The sequence below is a fragment of the Protomyctophum bolini genome (genome assembly GCF_963924005.1).
Source record: "Protomyctophum bolini genome assembly, chromosome: 4".
NCBI classification, from domain to species: Eukaryota; Metazoa; Chordata; class Actinopteri; order Myctophiformes; family Myctophidae; genus Protomyctophum; species Protomyctophum bolini.
In genome coordinates, this window is record NC_137865.1 from 20,726,921 (window position 1) to 20,746,039 (window position 19,119).

The 19,119-nt window shown below is 41.2% G+C and overlaps 3 protein-coding genes across 3 annotated transcripts; 1 reads left to right on the forward strand and 2 right to left on the reverse strand.

Annotated features, from left to right (window-relative positions):
• The first annotated feature begins 995 nt into the window (after positions 1-995).
• On the forward strand, positions 996-3,068 carry tmem17 (transmembrane protein 17). Its single transcript, XM_080762333.1, has 5 exons — positions 996-1,233; positions 1,446-1,540; positions 1,849-1,962; positions 2,152-2,295; positions 2,496-3,068. The coding sequence occupies exons 1-5, from the start codon at positions 1,119-1,121 to the stop codon at positions 2,571-2,573; spliced, it is 546 nt and encodes a 181-aa protein (XP_080618459.1). The 5' UTR covers positions 996-1,118; the 3' UTR covers positions 2,574-3,068.
• Positions 3,069-3,157: 89 nt separating this feature from the next.
• LOC308314491 (uncharacterized protein) lies at positions 3,158-5,832 on the reverse strand (the record flags this gene model as incomplete). Its single annotated transcript, XM_080762122.1, has 7 exons — positions 3,158-3,691; positions 3,858-3,996; positions 4,115-4,317; positions 4,408-4,441; positions 4,580-4,720; positions 5,481-5,609; positions 5,727-5,832. 7 exons carry the CDS (start codon positions 5,830-5,832, stop codon positions 3,442-3,444), a joined length of 1,002 nt encoding a protein of 333 aa, XP_080618248.1. The 3' UTR covers positions 3,158-3,441.
• An 88-nt stretch (positions 5,833-5,920) lies between these two features.
• On the reverse strand, positions 5,921-14,554 carry agbl2 (AGBL carboxypeptidase 2; the record flags this gene model as incomplete). Its single annotated transcript, XM_080762322.1, has 14 exons — positions 5,921-6,260; positions 6,584-6,715; positions 7,272-7,358; positions 7,831-7,950; positions 8,204-8,282; positions 9,233-9,345; positions 9,774-9,874; positions 9,984-10,098; positions 10,891-11,050; positions 11,331-11,473; positions 12,209-12,607; positions 13,343-13,598; positions 13,717-13,867; positions 14,506-14,554. The coding sequence occupies 14 exons, from the start codon at positions 14,552-14,554 to the stop codon at positions 6,048-6,050; spliced, it is 2,118 nt and encodes a 705-aa protein (XP_080618448.1). The 3' UTR covers positions 5,921-6,047.
• Between the last annotated feature and the right edge of the window lie 4,565 nt (positions 14,555-19,119).

Below are 19,119 nucleotides of genomic sequence, written 5' to 3' on the forward strand. Positions count from 1 at the left end.
AAGATAATTCATTATGATAGTGGAATTATCATTACTTGTCAAATGTTCGTCTTGAAGGGCCAATGGCATTTATTGCCCCCCCACACAAGCCCTTATTTTCCCCCCACACAAGCCCTTATTGGCCCCCCACATAAGCCCTTATTTGCCCCCCACACAAGCCCTTATTGGCCCCCCACATAAGCCCTTATTTGCCCCCCACACAGGCCTTTATTGCCCCCCCCCACACAAGCCCTAATTGCCCCCCACACAAGCCCAAATTGGTCCACCACAAGCCCTTATTGGCCCCCCACACAAGCCCTTATTGGCCCCCCACAAGCCCTTATTGGCCCCCACATAAGCTTGTATTGGCCCCCCACATCACATCCCCCAGGGCCCCCCACATGCCCTTATGTGCTCTTTCGCGCAAAAAAAGCAGGTTAAGTACATCGCATCGGCGTGATCAAACTTATTGTTTCTTACCTCAGAGAAATCGTGGTGTAGGCCTATCTCAAGTTTCTTTGTAAAAGTCGACGTTGCTTGCTGCCTCTGTTTCTGTAATGCAGACATAGCAGAATAGTACAGCAACAACAACTAATTTCAGAAACAATGGAGGAATGGAACACCTAACAACAACAACAACAACAACAACAAACTGGTTCTAAATGTTCTCCTTTGACAAACATTGATTCTAAATGTTCTAATATGAGAAATAGGGTAAAATAAACATGGGGCGGGATATCCGTCCTATTTACGCTGTGGGGCGAGATATCCACGGCTTAGGGCGAGCCGTCTTCACTTTTCGAAATTCCGGGGCGAGCCATCTTCACTTTTCGCGGGGGTGAGTTGGCAAAAGGCGAGATGACCTGTTACCGGCGTGGAATATATGGTTTACACACTGTCAGTGACAGTATGTGACAACTATAGAGTAATATGGTGACAACAACCATAGACTGAAAAAATAGGTGACAACTGACAACACAACACAACTATACTTTCGCTTGTGCGGCTCGCGCTCTGGTAGAGATGTGCGAGATTTCAGCTGAACGCGAGATTTCTTTAGTAACCAAGGAAACTGTGGGGCGTTTGTCTTTTCCTTGCAGCTAGCTCGTGATGATGTTCTTGTTTAGTTTTGAGACAACATGGACCTGCCGCAGCCGATCAGGAGACGCCTAGGAGATTTCTCTCGAAATGTATTTATTGATCAGAGTCGTAAGGAACTTACACGTGAAGACCATGCAAAATACCTGGGCTGCAGTGAGTTCCATTGCAGTTGCAATACCAATAGCTACAAGCTAAGTCATTTCTGTATGAGAGATAGAACAGCACAACATGCTGTTTACTATTAACCAGCATGCACGTTTCACACGTTTGATCTCTTTTGTGATTAATTCGTTTCCAGTGTTGTATAATTGCCAACTACCGGTATAAGCGTATTAAAAAGGATTCTCTTTGTTTCCACTTCCCAGTTGTGTCCAGTTTACCACTCCAGATGTCGCTGTACTTCAACACATGGTTCTTCCCCTTGTGGTGGGTCAGTGAAATTGTAATGCTGAATCTCAAGGTGAGATAGATGGCAGGTGGTACAGTTACTACAGTATGTTGATATTCTTTGTATTGTAATGCCCTTAATTAGCGAATGGAAGCCCTCTGCAAACTGTTCCTTGGTATCAAATAAGCTTCAGGACAACCTTCTGTTGTATTCGAAGAGACGTAAAGTAATCTGTAAACCTATTTAGTTAAAACAGGCAGTACATAGTGGTTTAAGTAGGATTTGTAATCCCAGTTTTAAGTGCAGGCACTAGAACTCTTTTCCTACATGCTTTACAGCTATTATGTTGCTGTTAAAGTAATTGTGCTAATTTCCTCCAGTATTCTGCCCTGCCGGACTACTACAAGTTCATCCTCGTTACTGTTCTTATCCTAATGACCCTGATCGAGGCCATCAGACTGTACCTTGGTTATGCTGGGAATTTGCAAGAAAAGGTTGGATACACGTGTTGTGTACAGTATTGAACACATACACATAAAGAGTTCTTTGACTGTGCTTTGACCTTTCTGTTGTGATACTGGTCAACATAACACTCGGAGTCGGCATCTAGGGGGCAGAGCTTGTAAAGCTTACATGAGGGTCTTGTGGTGGTGTCTAATCTTATGTGTTTGTATTGATTGAAGGTCCCAGAGCTAGCAGGTTTCTGGCTGCTGACTCTTCTGCTGCAGTTTCCATTGATCCTGTTCCAGCTTTTCAACGAGGCCATTCTCATCCAGCCCCTGGAGAGAGGCGTGCACATCGTGCTTGCCTTGTTCATACTCACACAGGTGAATTATATAACACATGAAAGATGCCCCCTAGCTAGTCTACTTTATGCTCCATTGCACAATGGTATTCTGCATTGTAAAATAACGCTCTTTTGTGTAAATTAGGCTTTAGTTCGGACCTTGCATTTTTATTGTCTACAGCTTTTTGTTTGGGAATTCTGATAATGTTATATTATAATTGGGTTCTCCCATTCCCCCAGGCCCTCTTTGGCTTCGTGGCGTTGCGAGAGATGGTCAGACAAACAGAAAGCCAATTTCATCTAAGACAGTTTGACTGAGCTCTGAGCCCTGGACTTGCCGGTTGAGCTGCCTGACATCCACGTTGGTGCCCATCTCATTGCCCATGGTCTTCACTTCACTGATACATTAAAGAGACACTTCACCATTTTGCAACCAGATCTTATTTTAATTATGTTTGGGAGACAAGAAATACTTTCCTGGGGTTTTTATGTGGGTAATATGGGATATTTTAGTATTTCAAAGTGTCCATGATATCATTGGCACTGGGCTCACTTATTCTCTGGACTACATGTTACTACTACTGGTACATGTTGTCTCAGTAAACATCCCTCCCCCTATCCACAAGGAGGAGCAGTGTACCAAAGCATTATGGGAATTGTAGTGGTTGCAAAAGGGGTGAAGTGAAGAATTTGTACTAAATGCAGCCACGTCATATTTCCTACAATGAGCTTGAAAACTTTGCACAGTTTTAAACACTTAAACTTTTATAACATTTGTATTTTTCTACAGTTGTGAATAAATAATGTACATAGGATGTGTAAAAGTGTGATAAATTAAACTAGATGGTTTGGCTGTAAATCTATTCAACGTTAAGTTAAATTAAATCATTAAAATCAACTTAAAGGTACAAAAACTATTTTAATCTCAGATCCATGACATTAAAAATCAGAAGATCAGTGCAAAATACATTAAATACATTTACATGACACTATTATATCATTTATATGTGACATTGCACTGTGCATTAGGCCTATATGGCTATATAATCCACTCACAGTGGATTTTCCCTGCCAAAATAAATCTGTTCTTTAGCATGTAGCATGCACAACATGCACATGCAGTACATGCACAAGGTTCAAATGACCAGCCAGAACATTAGAGTAAAAGAAAACCTATGTGACGTGTTCAGCCATGCAGTGGGGCAGATCCTGATGGTCTTCTGACCAGTTTCCCCTCCAGAGGCGTCAGCTTCTGATTTCGTCTCTGTGTGTGAGAAAACCTAGTGGCCTCAACCAGACTGAGTTTTTGAAGCCTATGGAAAGTGTCATCCTGGGACAGAGGACGATCCAACTGGAAGAGCTCTGAAGTCTTAGACAACGTGGTTAAAACACCAATTTCCAATTTATCTTGCTCTTTTAAGGTTTTCTTGGATAATCTGAAGATACAGAGACAGGTGACAGATAAGTGTTACCATTAATGACCATTAATAGAGGCAGAGCGAAAGCACCTTGATATTTGTTTCAAATGTAAAGTGCAATATAAATACAATGTATGTAAGAACGATGATTACAAACCAAATCAGAGACAATATTCCCACAAACCTTTTTCCTCTATCTGTGCTCCTCAGTCTGTGCAAGTATGAATTTCCATCCGGTTCAATTTTGTAAAGTGGGTTCTTGAGGACAGTCTCTCTCTGGTCCTGTCCACTAATGGGCACATTGTCCAACAGTGACACACCAACTAAATAAACAACAATATAACACAATAGCAAATTAGATGTGCTACATAGTAAAAGTACATAGTTATTGTTATTGTTTAATGTGTCATGTTAGTAATGGCATTTCTGTATGAGTATCACCTTCCATTGCATCTTTTTCCTGGATCACCTGTCTGTACTTGGTGGTGTTTGTCTGGGAGGTGGAGACCCAATCAGCATTTCTGTCTACATGAGGCTGCTCAAGGCTAGACTTGGCAGGGCAAAGTGTTGATGATATGTTGAGTTCCAATACCCTTGATGGAACAATATCTGGAACTACTTTGTACTGCAAGCCTGGGGGAGACCTATCATCAGAAATATACAATATGTTGAATGATTCACCTAGTTAAGTCATGTCATATTTTATTGGAATGCTATGATGATTCTATGATTACCTGTATGCAGTGCTGAGAGAATCTGGTAGCCTTCCTGAAAGAGGGAGATGAGTTTTACGACCAGACAGCTAGCTATGACGCACTATGGATCAGGTTTTCAATCAATGAGAAAATCCCAATTTATTCCTCACAATCTGTAAAGAGTAAAGACTCAAACTATGTTTGGACTGACCTCTCAAGCCTTTGTGAGAGACAACAGAAAGTGGTGGCTGCTGCTGCTGGGGAGGATAGAAGGCCCCTGTTTGAGGTGGAAGCAGGGTGTGCAGATGCAACAGCTGAGTTGAATACCTTCCTCTCTCCTCCTCTGGTTCCTCTGTGAAGACCAAATGCAGACAAACTGAAAGAGACTTTCCCCTATTGTCAAGAGTACTAAAATGACCAATGTAGTGTTTATTGTCACATGCATGTACTGTACAACACAGAAGTGAACTTCCTCAACTAGGGAGACATGGTGTATTATACACCGCAACATGATAAAGTTAGTGGTTGTAGAGACATCAGTGATCAATTACTGTATGCTGCCGATGTGTCCAGATTCTTTATAATAATAATAATAATAATATCTCAAACTTATATAGCGCTTTTCTGAGTACCCAAAGACGCTTTACATGGGGGGGCTTTACAGAGGTAACAACAAATTAAAAACAACTTTAATAGAAAGAAAAGGAAAAATAACACTAAAAGCTAAAGAACATTAAAAGACAGTGAAAAGGGTTAGCTAGGGAAGGCAATTTTGAAGAGGTGGGTTTTGAGGGTGGATTTGAAGGTTTGAAGGGTGGGGGCATCTCTGAGTGCCTTAGGGAGGGCATTCCACAGGGTTGGGGCAGCAAAGGCGAAAGCTCTGTCCCCCCAGGTACGGAGTTTGGTTTTGGGGACATCGAGGAGGTTTGCATCACCAGACCTGAGGGAGCGAGAGGGGGCATGGCGTTTGAGGAGGTCACAGAGGTATGGGGGAGCCAGGTTATTTAGAGCTTTGTAGGTGGTCAGGAGTGTTTTGAAGTGGATTCTTTGTTTAACCGGTAGCCAGTGAAGGTCACGGAGGACAGGTGTAATATGGTCTCTGGAACGGGTACTGGTGAGCAGGCGGGCAGCTGAATTCTGGACATATTGCAGTTTATTGAGGACTTTGGAGGTGGTGCCGTAGAGGATACTGTTGCAATAATCAAGGCGGGATGAGATGAAGGCATGGATGAGTGTTTCGGCTGCGGAAAATGACAGAGAGGGTCGGAGACGGGCAATGTTCTTGAGGTGAAAGAAGGCGGTTTTGGTGACTTGGTTAACATGGGGGAGGAATGAAAGGGTGGGGTCAAAAATGATACCAAGGTTGCGGATGCGGGTGGAGGGTGTAACAGTGGATCCATCAATGTTGAGTGAAAAACCTTGGGTGGAATTTATAACTTTCAAACTGTATTTTGGGCATGTCATTATAGTTGAAAATGTTCAAAAGTCTACTATCCCTCTAAACTGCTTTTATAAGTAAAGAAAAAGGGAAAAAATAACCTGACCACTCAGCCAGGTTTACGCAGCTCCAATGTGCTTGCATCCATATTCATTTATTTACTTTCACATCGCCAATAGCACCCAGCATCGCTGGGTTCCTCCAGACCCTTGTAGTTTCCATATCCAAGTTTTTAAAAAGGTCAAAACATTGGTAATTGGTGGCGTAGTAAAATCAGGATTGGCATCAGGCCCAAAAATCTGGAATCGGCCTGGCTATGGTAGAGATCACATTTAGACACCAATAGAGTGTTTTTACCTGATTGGGATAGTTTGGTCAGGGTCAGTCTGAGTTGCGGATACGCTTTAGCCTTGTGATGCCGGTATGAAGCCCTCATAGCTTCCAGGGATTTATTCTAAAACAGAGAAAGTGCAAATCCTGAGTTATATTTAACTATTTTCGATACACCACACATCGGCACGCAACTTAGTATAAGTCCAAAAGCAACTGAGGGGAAAAAGGACAGCACATGCTTTTGAAATCACTGACTAACAGAATAGAATATCACCATCTTGACAGCTGATATCAACTGTCGACGGGTAAAGTTTTACACAAATGAAATGAGCACTCCTGACTTTACTTTGTATGAACACTTTTGCTTGATCCAATAATGTCTTAATTTACAGACCCTACATCAAGTGAAATGATCCCAAAAGGATGCAGAGATAATTAATTAACCTTAATAGGCTCCTGGTCCTGACTTAGGGTCACGTGGCTGGTGAGTCTGGGGCCAGAGGCTGAACGAGGAATCGCAGATCTTCTCATCCAACTGTCAACCTTTGCTCCGCAGGGGATCTTGGAGGGCACATACTGTAAAGTGGAAAGCCAATGAGTTATTCTCTTTTATGTGTGTATCTTTGGTTGTCCATCATTCTTAGAGCCAGAGCCTCTCTATTCTGGCATGTCATTAACATTTTCAAAGGTTTTCAGAAAATATAAAATAATATCTACAAGCTCATGTTGCCGTGTTGTGACGTATTGTTAGCTTGTAGATTTTTGAGCATTTCTTTTAATACAGTGAATAAATACAATAGAGTTCACTTTATGGGTATTTTATATTTACTTGTTTGTTTATAAGTCATGTCTGAAATCAATGTTTTCGAAGTGGGATCCGAACATAATTCCAACGGAGCATTAGTCTGACATGTGGGAACAACGGTCGGACTACCGCTCGAACATGCGCTGCTCCCGTGCTTGCGGAGGGTTAGGTTAGGGATAGAGGTAGGTTGTCAGTGTAATGACTGTCGGACCACCCTTTGAAATTGCTTAGAAGATGTTGCACTTTTTAAATTAAATATCATTAACACCTTGAGGGTTCGGGCCTATTTAACCCATTAAATACTGGTAATCATCATCTGCTTTATACCTTCTTTCTCTTCTTGTTTCTCAGTAGGCCTACAGTCTTTTCGATCCTCATTTTAACCATTTCGTCTTCGCTGAGCGGATTGGGCTCCTACAAAAACCAAAACAATGAATTATTTTTAGCTCGCAAGAATAAAACAGTAAAATGATGAAACCCAACCCCCCTACTATTGATCAGTGGCTACAAAAAGTTATAAGATGGAATATATGACAGCCCAGTTACAAATTAAGCTCCCTAACTTCAAAAGGAGATGGGAGTTAGTGGCAGAATATCTGGAAGCCGATTCTACAAATGGGTAGAGATGCTGCCCAGATACTCTAAATGAAAACCTCCCATATCACAGTGAAAAGTTCAAGTTCACCCCCAAGGCACCCGCAAGGCAAATAATAGATATATTACTATGTATTTTTGTTTTTTTCTTTCTTTTTCTTGTAATGTCACTTATTTTACTTTTGCACTTAAAAAAATGAACTGTCTTATAATATGAAATGAAATTGCCTGTAAATGACTTTATAATGGCAAGTTAAAAAAAAAACTTCAATCGTGATTTGGAGTATCTTACAATGTTGTTGATGCTACTGTGCAGGACATTGGGCTCTGTGTTGTTCTTGATCCACTCCTGTCGCAGCTGGTTCCTCTCTTTACGAGTTCTCAGGTGTTTCTTCTTTTCGATGGGCCTTCTCTGGAGAGAAATGCATGAGGGGAAACGCACCAGTAACAAATATGACTGAAAACATTTAAGTCTACACAAATTTGTAGAAAGACTAAGCATCTTGAAGCTTAATTAATTAATTTAACTGATTTCAGTTAATCAGTTAATTTCAATGACCACTTAATCTAAAAGAGAAGAGATATTTATCCAATTTAGAAATTAGGAAACTGCTCATATATTGCCATCTGACTGATTCCATGTGACTCTGGTGCACAGGCCATACCTGTGTATGGACAGCATTTTCTTGTTTCAGTAAATGTACCGGCAGTCCATCCGAATCTGTACTGTTTGAACCACTGGTGCTGTAAAGACAGGGGGAGGAGGGAGTGTTGATTTCGTCAACTAATACTATGACGAAAAATGTTTGTCGACTACCTTTTTTCACTGACAAAAACTAAATGAAAACTAAGCTATGGTGACTAAAAATGAGACTGAATTTATTGACAATTTCGTCAACAAATAAAAACTAGACTACATTTTTAGGGAGGGACTAGTGGACAAGAGATCCAGTATAAGTCATTTTACACTTGGTTGCATGCTGAAAATAGCAGATCTACAAGCTCACAATGCGTCGCAGCACAACACGTTTTGAGCTTGTAGATCTGCTATTTTCAGCAAGGGTAAAATCAGCCATTACGACGGCATCAAGGCCTGCCAAAATACATTTTAGTCGACTAAATCAACTGTAGATTTAGTCGACTAAAATCTTATGATATTTAGTCGACCAAAACTAGACTAACACTTCCAGGTGACTAAAATGTGACTAAAACTAAATGAAGTTTCATTCCAAAGACTAAAATAGAAATTTGCTGCCAAAAACAACACTGGGAGGAGGGAAATCAGGGGTCAAGGACTGCTTCTCCCTTAGGATAAATATGTCTCTGAGACAAGGACCAGCAGCATCCATACACAATACAATACACTGCAGTAAAAAACTATACTAATTCAAGGTGAATCATGGCTTAACAAGCCCTGCAGAGATCCCTAATGGCTGTGGTGCAGCCAACTGGCCAAAAGGTGGCACTAGAGGTCACCAAAATCATTAGGGGCACATCCTACTGAAGGTGCACGGAAAATCCCATGGCAATACATCCAGTAATGTTATAAATGTAATGTATAGTAATTTTATAAATGGGAATAAAGTGTTAGATGGAGTGACATTGCCATCCTTGGTGCCTCGTCGCTAATGGGGCTAGAATTACACAACAGAGCTTTCATGTCACACGATGAAAGGTAGGCTAAAGGTAAAGACCTGGACTCCACATCAGAGAGAGAGATGCTGCAGTCAGTGCCCAGCTCTTTGCCGAGCCTCTCCCTGACCTCCTGTTTCAGCAGCGCTGACAACTCAGTCAGACAGTATGCCGTCTAACACACAAACGCAGACATTCAGAGAAAGAGAAATGTTATAAACAATTACAAAAGTGACAGTACTCAAATAAATCGATGTGCTCTAAACGTCATCAAAAAGAGAAACAAGGTATGTTTCAGGTCATGTTGTGTTCTGTCTTACAGTTTGTGCCTAAACATATCTTTGTAATATTATTGTATAATAATATTATAATGATGGTGGCTGAAAATAATACACTTTAACCACATGAACCTTAGCGTCCCTATTCTGGGGATGAACATTCGGCAAATGTAGCAAGCTCCCAACATGATGCACTGTAGTTTGTAGATCTGCTATTCTTGCCATAGATATTTAGTGTATGGGACCACAATAGGGAGCCTAGTATACAGAAAAACCCTGGGGGACTCCGGTCAACTAAGTGTATAGGGTTTAAGTGTTTAATCACCTTTGTGGGATCGGGGTCACAGTAGTCCAGCAGAGTGTCACAGAAATAGTAGCCCAGGGACTTAAGGTCTTGTGTTGTGAAATGAGTTCCGCTCCTATTACCTGGAGATGAAATACGTCAAGGTGGATGATTGTATTATGTTAATGAAATCGCTGAACGCACACTCACATATGCACAGTAAGTCACAATTAGAGTTCACTTCAAACACACCCAGAGTGGAGCCTCCAAAGGTGGACTCCATAGTGTAGCTGTTTCTGATGCCCAGACGCCACATGACGATACGCCCCGTTCCCTCTTTGCTCTTCTGCACTCTGAATTTACAGCTCCTGAATGAGAACTGAGGAGGTGGGACACATGATGATATCAGTATGCAGCACTGTATATGAATCAATAAAGAAGCTGCGTGTTATGATTATGAAATATAAGCTACATGAAGTATAGTAAGCAGCCTTTGGAACCAACCATGTCATAGATCAATAAGCCCACTATTCCGAAGCAGCGCCATTCCGACGCCACACATTACATGAATTAAACACCACATTTCCACAAGGCTTAAACAATACCAATCCATTACAGGAAACAGGGTAGTAAACAAACCATTGAATCCTAAACCTCTAAATTGCTCTCAATTAGAGCAGAGCCAGGACAATAGCAGAAACACAAAATCAGAGCATGATCTGATGGTCTGAGGTTGACACTAATGGGCTTGATGGGTGGATTTAATCCCCTCAAAGGTAATCACACTTTAATCATTGACCTACCTCAGAGGTGACTAGATTAAGCCAGACTAAATCTAAATATAAGATTGAGAAACTTTTTGTACTTCTAGTAAGACTAAATCTTAATGGCCCAGACTCTTCTTCAACAAAGATGGCGAAAGCAAACATTCTTTGTTCTGTACTCATACAATAGTATGGTACAAAACACTGAAGTCCTTAAACCAGAAACTTAACCGCACACAGAAGCCACGTAGTCAGAATGCCACTCTGTCCCCAGACAATCCAAGCCTGTTGAGTGCACGGACATCACAAACACGAGCTCATTAAGCAGTTAGTCACGTTATATCATGCACGGTTCTCCTACAAATATGAGTATTAGAATCCTTCGTCACGTCTACCTTGTCATTGGCATTCTTGCTCATCATTAGCGGGAACACTCTCTCGTGGAGCTGCCGCGTGGCATCACCACGGTTGTTGCAGCCGTACATAAACACATTGTTTTTGCGGCTGTGACCATGGAAGTCACAGTAAAGGGCCACATCCCTCTCAGCCATCAATCTGAAGGAAAACATGGAACAGCAGGACTCGAGTCACTCGGTGTGCAGTTGAGTTTCATTATCCAATATCATATCCTACTCCCAATGTTCAGGAGAATGGTGTGAGAAGTGGTCGTGTTCAGTACGTTTGTGAAGTGAAAGAGACACAGAGTGTGAGTGTGAGTGTGAGTGTGAGTGTGTGTGTGTGTGTGTGTGTGTGTGTGTGTGTGTGTGTGTGTGTGTGTGTGTGTGTGCATGCATGCGTGTGTGTACTGTAGTTGTATGTGAACATTCTGTCTTACCTTTTCACCATGCTCCTCATGTGCCAGACGCAGGGAAAGGATTCCCTGAGCATTGTTCTGTAGTTTCTGTTGAGGTCCCTGCCAGCCAGAGAGCATCGATAGTTCCCCACCACCACACCATCTGGGTTCAACATCGGTACAACCTGCATCACATCAAGAAAAAGCAGAACAAGGAAATTAGGTTGTTGATGCTTGTTTGGAGTGCTACAGTTTGTAGACCTCAAATCCGCAGGTGAGTTCACAGTGTCTTATGTTGCTAGATACTTCTGCTATGTCTAACTATGTCTGGTGACTTCAAAATCCAAGGTAGTTTCTAAAACAGCAACGTGAACAGTCGCTAGTCGCCAACAAATAATAAACCTGCACATACTGCTTTGGAAACCAATAATATTACCACCTCAATATGATGAACTGTGGATTGGTGCAACAATGCACTCTCTATTTGCGTCCTCAAAGTTTTAGCAACGAAAGCTGGGAGATTGTCACCAGTCTCTAGTTGAGCGAAGCATTAGACTCTAAATAAGTGTTGAAATCTGCGAGTTATGTCAGTCTTTACAGTCTTAACTTGCATATTTCAATATTTTTTTTTATGCAGAAAGAAATAGTTTAATACTATAACATAAATTATATCCATTAATATCTTGATGCAGTACCAATCAAATTGATACAAGCATTGGACCAAAAATTAGTAAAAAAAAAAAGTAAAAGTTGGAGAAGGAATGGGATTATGGACACATAGGGGTGCAAAAGTTAATTCCACTAATTGATCTAGTCGATTATAAAAAATAATAGATTTAAATAACATTTTAATTTAAATAGGTCACTTTTATATTGTTGATTTTCAAGATTTTCCATATATACAGTTGAGTCCTCATCACCTTGAAAACAAAAGTGTCCCTGAGGAGCTGAGCGTCGTCCGAGTCCCCGAGCAGGAAATCCAAAAATCCTTCCATCATCCATGAGCTGTTGGTTTCTCCTGGGTGCACCCTGGCCGTTACCACCACAGCCTTCTTCCTCCTGCTCTCTGCCCTGCTGCCAGCACTGCCAGCAGGGGACGTCACTGTCAGCACATACACCATGTTCCCTGCCAGGCTGCGGCACAGCACCCGCAGTTTACAGTAGGCCACGACGTCCGGGTCAGACGTGACGCGGCTGAGGTAGCGCTGCAGGCGGGAGTAGGTGTAAGGATAGCAGTGAGCCAGATAGCAGGTGTCAGAGTCATAAGGGAAGTGGCAAGTCCACGTCAGCGAATACAGGGTATTGTTGTCTTCTTTACCCTGAAAGGAGAAATGACAGCCTGAGTGGAACATGTGACATAGACCTACAGTATGTAATATCATATTCTCTCCTGATTTTGCACACAGTCCTTTTGTCATTCTGCAAGACTGTATTTCACGATGTTGTTTAAAAGCTGTAGTGTTTATATGCATTATATGCTTATATGTTTATATGCATTCAGTGTGGCATTGTATCTCGCAATCCTACTGCACACTTTCTCCCAGCCATCTGATGACTTGTTTTATGTGCACTTAAAATTCCAAGTCCATTTCACATATCAAGTCTTCAACAGATGCACACCGACCCGGTCGGGTCAAATGGTTTTCGCCCTCCCTCCAATCCACAATGTTTGCTAAGGCTCTGTGGCCATAACTGTATTCTCGGGTTTCCTTACAGCAGGTGGCATATCTGTTTCCTGTTCCAGTTATTATTTACCCATATAATATATACCGTAATAGCTTGATTTGATTGACCAGCAGCAGATTTGAACTGTAAATGCATCACATTATGTGACCATTCAAACAAAGCTATGGGAAACTGAACTAATATTTCACTTTTGTAATCCAACAATATCACTCAAAGTTCATTACTTTTAGAAAGACTTTTAGTCCAGTTCTGGAAAACTATCAGATCAGGTGAAATTTGAGTGTGCACTCAATTCTCATTCTAGCTAAATCATAATCGTAAGCTTACAAGCTAAGTGGCGCCTTGAGACATGGCATGCTCTTACCCACCTGGCTACAGTTTCGATAATATCTGATATTAGATCCGATGCGGTGCCACCCAACACCTCTCTCCTTGTCAGCCCTCTCGGAATAGAGGAGTGGTTTCAAACCCAAAGAGTACAGGCTGTGACACTTCATCAGGTTGATGATGGTGAAGCGATATGTTGCGCCAGCTTTCATGTTCCTGACCCTGAAGTAAAACCACTGCGTGTGCTTGTTGGTGTACGTGTCTGTGCGCAGAGTGAGCTCGTAGTCGTGGACGCCACTGGGTAGGGGTGAGATGAGGGGAAATGCCAGTGAGTCAAAATAAATCAAAGAACAAACAAGACAGCTCAGGAGCTGAAACGGCAAAGATCAGGGTAGTTAAGGCTTTACAGACTCACACTTGCGTCGCCTTCTGCAGGTTTCCACTCTCAAATCGTGACTCAAATTCTAGCGTGGGTTCCCCCTGACGTGTGGCACAAGAGGTGGCGATCTTAATTGGCCTTCTGCTTCCCCCAACACGAGAGTGGGTGAAATAGGGGGTCTTGGTGGCTTAATGAGTAACAGAGAAAGAGAAGGGATTAATTTAGAGTGAAAGGGCTATGCCAAACAGTGAGGATGCAAAGCCCATGACCATTGGCCAAAGGGTGGCGCTATAGCACTCAATTGAAAATGCAAACTTTTAACAGACATAGCTCATGAACCGTTTGACTGTCATGCCTCATGCCGAACTTTCGTCTTCTAACTTTTGACCTCTGCCCTCACCCACCATTTTGAATTATATTAAAAACGGGAGTACATTTTCTTAAGTGAAAAAACTCATCTGCCTGTCTGTCTGTATACTGTATGTTTGGGGTATAAACAGCTGCAATACCGCTGGGTGACCTAAAGTGGCACTGTTGAGCAGCCTAAAAGGGCTTATTGATTCCTGTCTTATCGCTGCTTGCAGCTATATTTGTTGTTATTTTTGCATGACTCTGTTGTATAAAATTGTATAAAATTGGTATTACATTTGAATCAATTGAATCAATTTTAAAAAATGAATTTGAATTCATGTTGATTTGTTCTTATATAAAAATAAGTGCTTGATCAATCATATATCGACTTACCGGTATATCATGGCCAGGTAGCTACAGTATTGGATCTACATGGATTTAATGTGCTGAACATATATTTAATCACAGGCTTACCTAGGTCAATGCAGTATACCACCTTCCCCTTCTCCTCTCCCACTGGCATGGGCGTCCTCTCATGTCCTGTTAACTGGTAAAATGATTCTGGACCTGGTGGCTCCCATTCTGGAACACAAAAAAAACGAAAAAAAAAAAAAAAAAAAAACGATTTGCACATAAGTTGGCCTCCTGGTGGCGCTCGAAAAGGTAGAATTGAAAAATGCAGGCCAGACATTTTTCCTTGTATATTCCCTCGCTGCAGTTATATGTAAACATGCGACTCGGCCTGTTATAGCGCCACCATGAGACTGACTTGAAAAATGTCAAGTGACATTTCTTCCTCAGCCTAGTCAATATGAGTGCACAGTTTCACCGCAATCCTACTGCGTTGGATATTTGCGGAATTTTGTACAAAACGGACCACTCCTGAAAACGTTGAAGCCAATCTTAGACAATCAGGATGGAATATGAGAAATCAAACATGACAATAGAGATCATGTGTATCTATTTGGATAAAATCCCCCCCAAAAAGAGTCCTTGTGGCGTAATAAAGAGCAGATGTAAAAAACACAGGGCAAAGGTTTTTCTTTGGCCTCTTGGTGTGTGCATACAAGGTTTTACACAGATAGGTGCCATTATAGGTAAAACCATGAATCAGCCAGTTATAGCGCCACCATGTGGCTGAGGTGAGAAATTTCAAGTGCCATTTCTTCCTGGGAAAGATTTGGGGCAGAGATTCAGCTCTGGCATCCAGGGAGTGTGTGAAGAGTTTGGCTGCGATCAAGCCAACGGTGTCAGAGATTAGCTGTCCACAGACGGACAGAGTGCAATACATACTGTCTCCGCATACCTTCAGCCTGGTGGAGACAACTATGTGACTTTTTCAAAATATCATGCACCAATTTGGCAAATTTGCGAAAGATATATTTTCTTTTTTCTGAGGAAGATAAATTGTGGCAATCCAGTAGTCGATAATGGATCATTACCGTACGTTTTTTCTTTGCCATTTCTAGACTCATTCATCACAGTTTTAACCACATATTCCCTGCGTCCTACATAATACATAAGGTTTGTATAACGCTTTTTAGCTTTAGCTTAAAAAGTGAAAAACACAAAACAGACTAAAAGCAACAGAATTGTGTTTTGAAAAGTGATTTAAAAGAGAACACACCTATATGATGGATGACATCATTGATGACCTCAAACTCTATGGGCCAACGGACTCCCTGGAATTGGCAGGAGACGGAGGGGAAGATGAACAGGTCCAGAGGCTCTCTGAGCCTGAGGGGCCGTTCGCCATCGAAGGCTACCACCAGCTGAGTGGTCCTCATAACATAGCCCACGTGTATGGACACTGGATGGGAACATGTAACAGACAGACAGTAGCACAATAAGAACACAACAATGAGTTGGCTCTACCAAAATAGATGACGAGGGCCAGGTCAACGAGGTCATTGTTTCCTTATTTAATGACCACCTCACCTTATTTCAAATTACAGCATTGTATATTCATCTTCAAAAGTATTACAGTAAAGCTGATCACATTATTCACCTGATTACAAGCAAATTCATCTTTAAATGGTCAATTAAGCCTCAAGGATTGCTATAGTTTAAATTCTTATTTTAATCAGTTTCAGAAATGTATACATTGCAGAAGTCAAAAATTACAACTGACCACTCTGTAGTATAGTTTTGTGTCACTATTAACAATGTTAGAGGTTAGATCACAAACCACCCCTAACAACCAGTGAGGGAGTGCATGGTCCTTGTGTGCCTACAAAGTAAGCTGGAAGGTAGCATATTGTTGCTGTCGGGAGGAACCTCATAACTCAATTTATGAGGTTTTAGATTTATTTTGGCATATATCAGTGCTATTGTCCCTTGGCCTTTACGTCTGTGTGTTGTTTCGAAATTATTGAACCAATGGAAAGTAGTAAAAAGTGCTTTGGCCTTTGGACAAAACCACTTAACTCCATTGGACCCTCAAAATGTCTACTAAAGACACTAACTCCACCACCTCTCCCCCTCTCATGGAAGTAATTGACAATATATAAAGTTACAACACCAAATGTGATGGGGCTGTATTGCTTTGTTTTAAAAATATAAGGTTTTCTTAATTTCCTGAAAAATGTATAACTCATATCCTACACATCCAAGTTGATCATCATTTGATAGATACTGATCCAAATATAATCTCCATGACTTCTCTCTTTGGCCCCCAGTTGCTGCCCACACCAAGTACTAACCAAAGGCATAGCACCCCATATCTTACAAGTTACAAACTTGATCCAAGTATCCCTATACTATAGCCCCTCCTCCTGCTCACTTAGATCAGCTAAGACAGGAAAGCTGTGAACGCTCCACACGTCCCACACTCTGGCAAGCGTAATTTACCGGAGCACCGGGAGCAGTACCAACAGTTTTTACTTGTCAACAATTAGACTGCTGAACTAAGAGCTATAAGTCTGGTGACACTGCACAGACTGAACTGAATTTGTGTTTTAAGGGACCTCTTTTTTTTATAGTATGTACATTGACATATTTATTATTTATTATGCACTCATATTGTATCATGAGCTGCTAAATGCCAAAATTGTAAATCGTAAATGTTTTATGACCTCAAATTTCTCAATTAGCCTACACCCACACAACCTGAACTTTGAACATTCAGTGGTACAGCCACACAACCTGAACTTTGAACATTCAGTGGTACACCCACACAACCTGAACTTTGAACATTCAGTGGTACACCCACACAACCTGAACTTTGAACATTCAGTGGTACACCCACACAACCTGAACTTTGAACATTCAGTGGATTTTCTGTGGCGTGGGATTTTCTCTGTGTCTGTGAAGCCTTTTGAGCTGTAATGGAAACAGGCAAAACAGCTAAAACATCTGCTGGCAAATTCCTATGTCATATATGGGATTTGTGGCCTCTTACATGATACATCACACTCCACAGGAAAATCAGAACACTTGTTTGAGCCAGAAAATCCCAGACCACAGACAATCTACTGAAGGTTAAAAGGACAGTTTTTTGGGTGCATTTGAGCTCAGGGATGTCACAATCCCTTTAGTTTAAAGTATTATAACATATTAAAGTATTATTATGCAAAGGTTTAGTCTGTAGAGATTTGTTTCACATGTAAAGTGCATTATAAATAACATTTATTATTATTATTATTAATATTATTTACATTTTCTCCTTGCTGCTAAATCATGTTCCTCGTCCTCTATGTTGGAGTCACTGTCGTCGCAGCTGTGCATTCGATCAGCATCCTTCCAATTCCTGTTGACAGAGACAATGACATGGAACTTGTTCTCTGAGATGGAAACACACACACACACACACAGTAATACTACTATGATGATGATGATGATGAATTAACTCACATGTGAACGCTGAGTCCATGGTCTTGCAGAAAATGGTGCAAGAAGCTCTCCTGAATCTCCTCTTCGGAATGGATACAAATAAAACGGTAGATCATGAATGAAAATATCATAAATATGTACATAATTATCTTAGCTCTGATAGCGCCAATGCCAGCAAAGGGCATGGGGCTATGGACCACCAGAGCATTATTGTCACTTTTGTCACACATATAGGCGAGCATAATTAATGTCATACTGACTATATCAGGTATATATATGTCTTCAGTAGCTCACGTGAACGCATGTTTTAGTTTGTTCACAATTATAATAGACCCATACACGTGCTTAATACGTTACACAAGTACACAATACACATGCCTCTTTGTGCACAACGTTAATAATAAAATGGCTATTAAAACTGGATCTTACCTTGTTCAAGTTGTTCACGTTGGAAAAAGGAAGTAAACGTAGCCTACTATTACTGCTGGGGAAAACAACAGAGCGTGCAGTGGTGCAGGCCAGCAAAAATAATCTTTCGTCAACTACGTTGCCCAGCAACCGACACTCAACAAGAATGTTACCATGGACATGGAGTAGAGTGGGGTGGGTTCAGGAACTTCAGGTTGTGGGGGGTTTGTGTGAGAGCGGTTCCCAGTTGAAAAAACAGCCCTAAAACAGGACACAATTGATGCATGTGAGCCATTTGGCCACCGCCAGCGCCCCATCTGACGGATCCGGAGAACTCGCTCGCCAGTTTACAAACTCGCCGCAAGTTTAAACTTAAAACACCAAAGTACCGAAACAATGTAATTCATTAAAACAATATCCTGAAATGGTAGGCCTACTTATCATTGGTATTCACATACTCACATTTTTATCATTATCTAGCTGACCATTTAATTTCACAAAATAGTTTGATCACTTTGGAAATGAACTATAACATCTGTGAGTTTGACCTACTACACTGATGAAGACAGCATGTTAGCATAACGATGAAGACATTGAGGGCCATGCCATGAGAATACTTGTTTTCAAAAGTATTCAAGAATTTGTTTCAAAAACAGCATATCTAAAAGCTTGTGTGCTTTGAATATCCTGATATAAAATAGGGTTTAGATGCAATATCGCCTACAGTCAACTATTCCAGGAACGTCCTCAAGGACTGAATTATTCAATCTCTCACCTTTATCCAATGTCAGTAGCATGAGGCATTAAAATAAATCTTTGCACTTAATTGGTTAGGGTTTATACATTTCT